Below are 2,292 nucleotides of genomic sequence, written 5' to 3'. Positions count from 1 at the left end.
ATTTTAGTTGATTATGTTTCTAGTGTTTGGGGTTTTTTAATCGGAAAGATTTGGAAGCTTATCAAGCATCTCCTGCTCAACCCAGTGCTATAGAACCATGGAATGGTTTGGGTGGTAAAGGACTTTAAACCTCATCTTGTTCCACCCCCTGCCATGGGCAGGGATACCTTCCACTAGACCAGGGTGGTCCAAGTCCTGTCCAACCTGGCCTTGGACACTTTTGGGGATGGGGCATCCACATGTCCTGAAGCGTGATGCTGCTGAGGAAGGATTCCCCTGGGGCTTCAGGTGCTCAACTTTGTAGGAAGGTTTGGGACAGCAGGAGCTGCAGACAGCAGGGAAGAGAAACACTGCAGGCTGGTTCCTGCTCTGGGAAAGTGCCCAACTGAGTGTGTAGGAATTCAAAAAGCAAAGGACATAATTTTCTGATACAGGTTTATAATGAATTTTGACTTAAAATAATAAGCAATATACACAACATACACGTGAGTTGTACAGAGATGCTGTTGTACCGTTGACTTCAGAACCTACCAGTAAGTTCACAGGTTTCATTTGCTCTTTCAAGCCCTTTGTATCCACCAGCATCTAGAGGTGGCCTTGTCTCTGTGCAGTCCTTCAGGGTTCAGGCCCAAGTTAGAGCTCTACTTGTTCCCTGTGCTGGGGACACAGGGACAAGCCTCGTGCAGAGGTGACTCTTGCTCAGTGGGGTTAGTGATGTGCCAGGTCTGCTCAAGGGAAACACGGGTATCATGGAACTGTCTTACAGATTCACAACACCCTTCCTCTGGCCTTGCAGAAAAGGAAAAGCAAGAGTGCTTTTGCAAGAGTAGATTATTCTGAACTAATGTTTTTTGCTGGTGAAGCTTTACTGTCACGTAGATTCTCTGGGGAGGAACGGGATTCCTCAGCCATCACGTCCCGACAGTCGGTCCTCTGAATCCATATTGGTTGCACTGTCCCTTTGCGAAGAGAACCTTTGCAGGTTCACAGTTTAAGCAAGGATCGCAGCCTCCTCCTAGGTCAGGGATTAGTTTTGCTGAGCAAATCTGAAGGGCCCACAGTACCTCCTGGGAACTGTAGTCCTTTCCTTAGTGCTTTGCAGAATTAATTAAATAAAAGCCATGCAGTTGAACTACAGCTCCCAGAACATCGTGGCCCTCAGGGCACAGGGGTTAAAAAAGATTGCAAGGGGGGTGGCAGTGGCTTCTTCCCTCAGTGCTCCCATCTCGTCAGGTCTGGTCCAACCACTCAGCCCGTTTGGGAGCTTTACACGTGTGCACATCCACAGTGTCCTCGCACTCCTTGCAGCGCACAGCGCAGCACCAGTGGAACTTGCACTCGCACTTGGTGATGCGGGTGACGCGCGTGGTGTCGTACCCCCGCCCGCAGCACATCACCTCGCAGCCGTCCGTCCCGCGGGACACCTTGCTGCACACCCGGCCGGCCGTGCCCAGGGAGCCTGGGGAAGGAAGCGACAGCAGGTCAGGGTGTTCTCCATCGTATTCCAACACTTCCCTGCCCACCCGCCCGCAGGGGTTACTGGTGAGACTGGGCATCTCCAGCTGCGGTGGGGACCTTGGGTGCGACTGCTTCAGTGGGGAAATCCCATTGTTCCTGTCACAGCATGTGCTGCAGTGGGGTCTCCAAAGGCAGCACTTTGGAGCCTGCACTTGCTGTGCTTTATGGATATGGGATGCTGCGAACCCAGCCAGGGATGCAGCTTCGGTGTCTCTGCCCATGATGGAGGGTTGGAATGAGATAATCTTTCACATCCCTTCCAACCCAAAACATTCTGGGTTTCTATGATACTCTGCATGCTCCCCTTCCCAAGCCCACTGCTAGAGCCTGTGTTTGCTGCTGCCAGAGCATAAGAGTGGTGGGGGACAGGGATGGGCTCTGTGCAGCCCCTCTGTGCCTGGGGGACCCCTGGAGCAGTGTGTGCCCACCGAGCCAGGCTTTGCAGCTGGCAAAGCTCAGAATGCCCTCTCTGCTCGGGCTGAGTATGGCAGGAGCATGTTTTGTCTTCCCCACCGAGCTCCCATGGCTGCTGCGAATTCCTAACCTGGGAATGCTCCAGGCTGAGAAACCACTGATCATCTCTGCAGGAGTCCAGCAGCCCTGACACCCCTTCCCCGCTCTCATCCCAACCTCGGGATGTGTTCAGAGGAGCAGCTGGCAGCCTGTGCACGGAACAGGCTCTTTGTTGCCTGTTCAAGGGAGCTTTGCTCTGCAGGAGATGGGCTCTGATGATACACTCCACTTCTGTCATTACCAGAAGCCTGAGGGGTTTGG

The 2,292-nt window shown here is 53.2% G+C and overlaps 1 protein-coding gene across 1 annotated transcript in view; it reads right to left on the bottom strand.

The window, feature by feature from the left end:
* Positions 1 to 418: 418 nt before the first annotated feature.
* WNT2B (Wnt family member 2B) overlaps positions 419 to 2,292 on the bottom strand; it is a 12,627-nt gene continuing 10,753 nt past the window's right edge. Inside the window, exon 5 of the mRNA XM_008638961.2 lies at positions 419 to 1,459. Coding sequence (XP_008637183.1) covers positions 1,230 to 1,459 — 230 coding nt within the window. The 3' untranslated portion in view covers positions 419 to 1,229. The remainder of the gene's footprint in view (positions 1,460 to 2,292) is intronic.

Source organism: Corvus brachyrhynchos, unplaced genomic scaffold (genome assembly GCF_000691975.1).
Source record: "Corvus brachyrhynchos isolate BGI_N302 unplaced genomic scaffold, ASM69197v1 scaffold338, whole genome shotgun sequence".
NCBI lineage: Eukaryota > Metazoa > Chordata > Aves > Passeriformes > Corvidae > Corvus > Corvus brachyrhynchos.
Note: the sequence above shows the minus strand (reverse complement) of the source record. Positions and strands in the feature narration are given on the sequence as shown.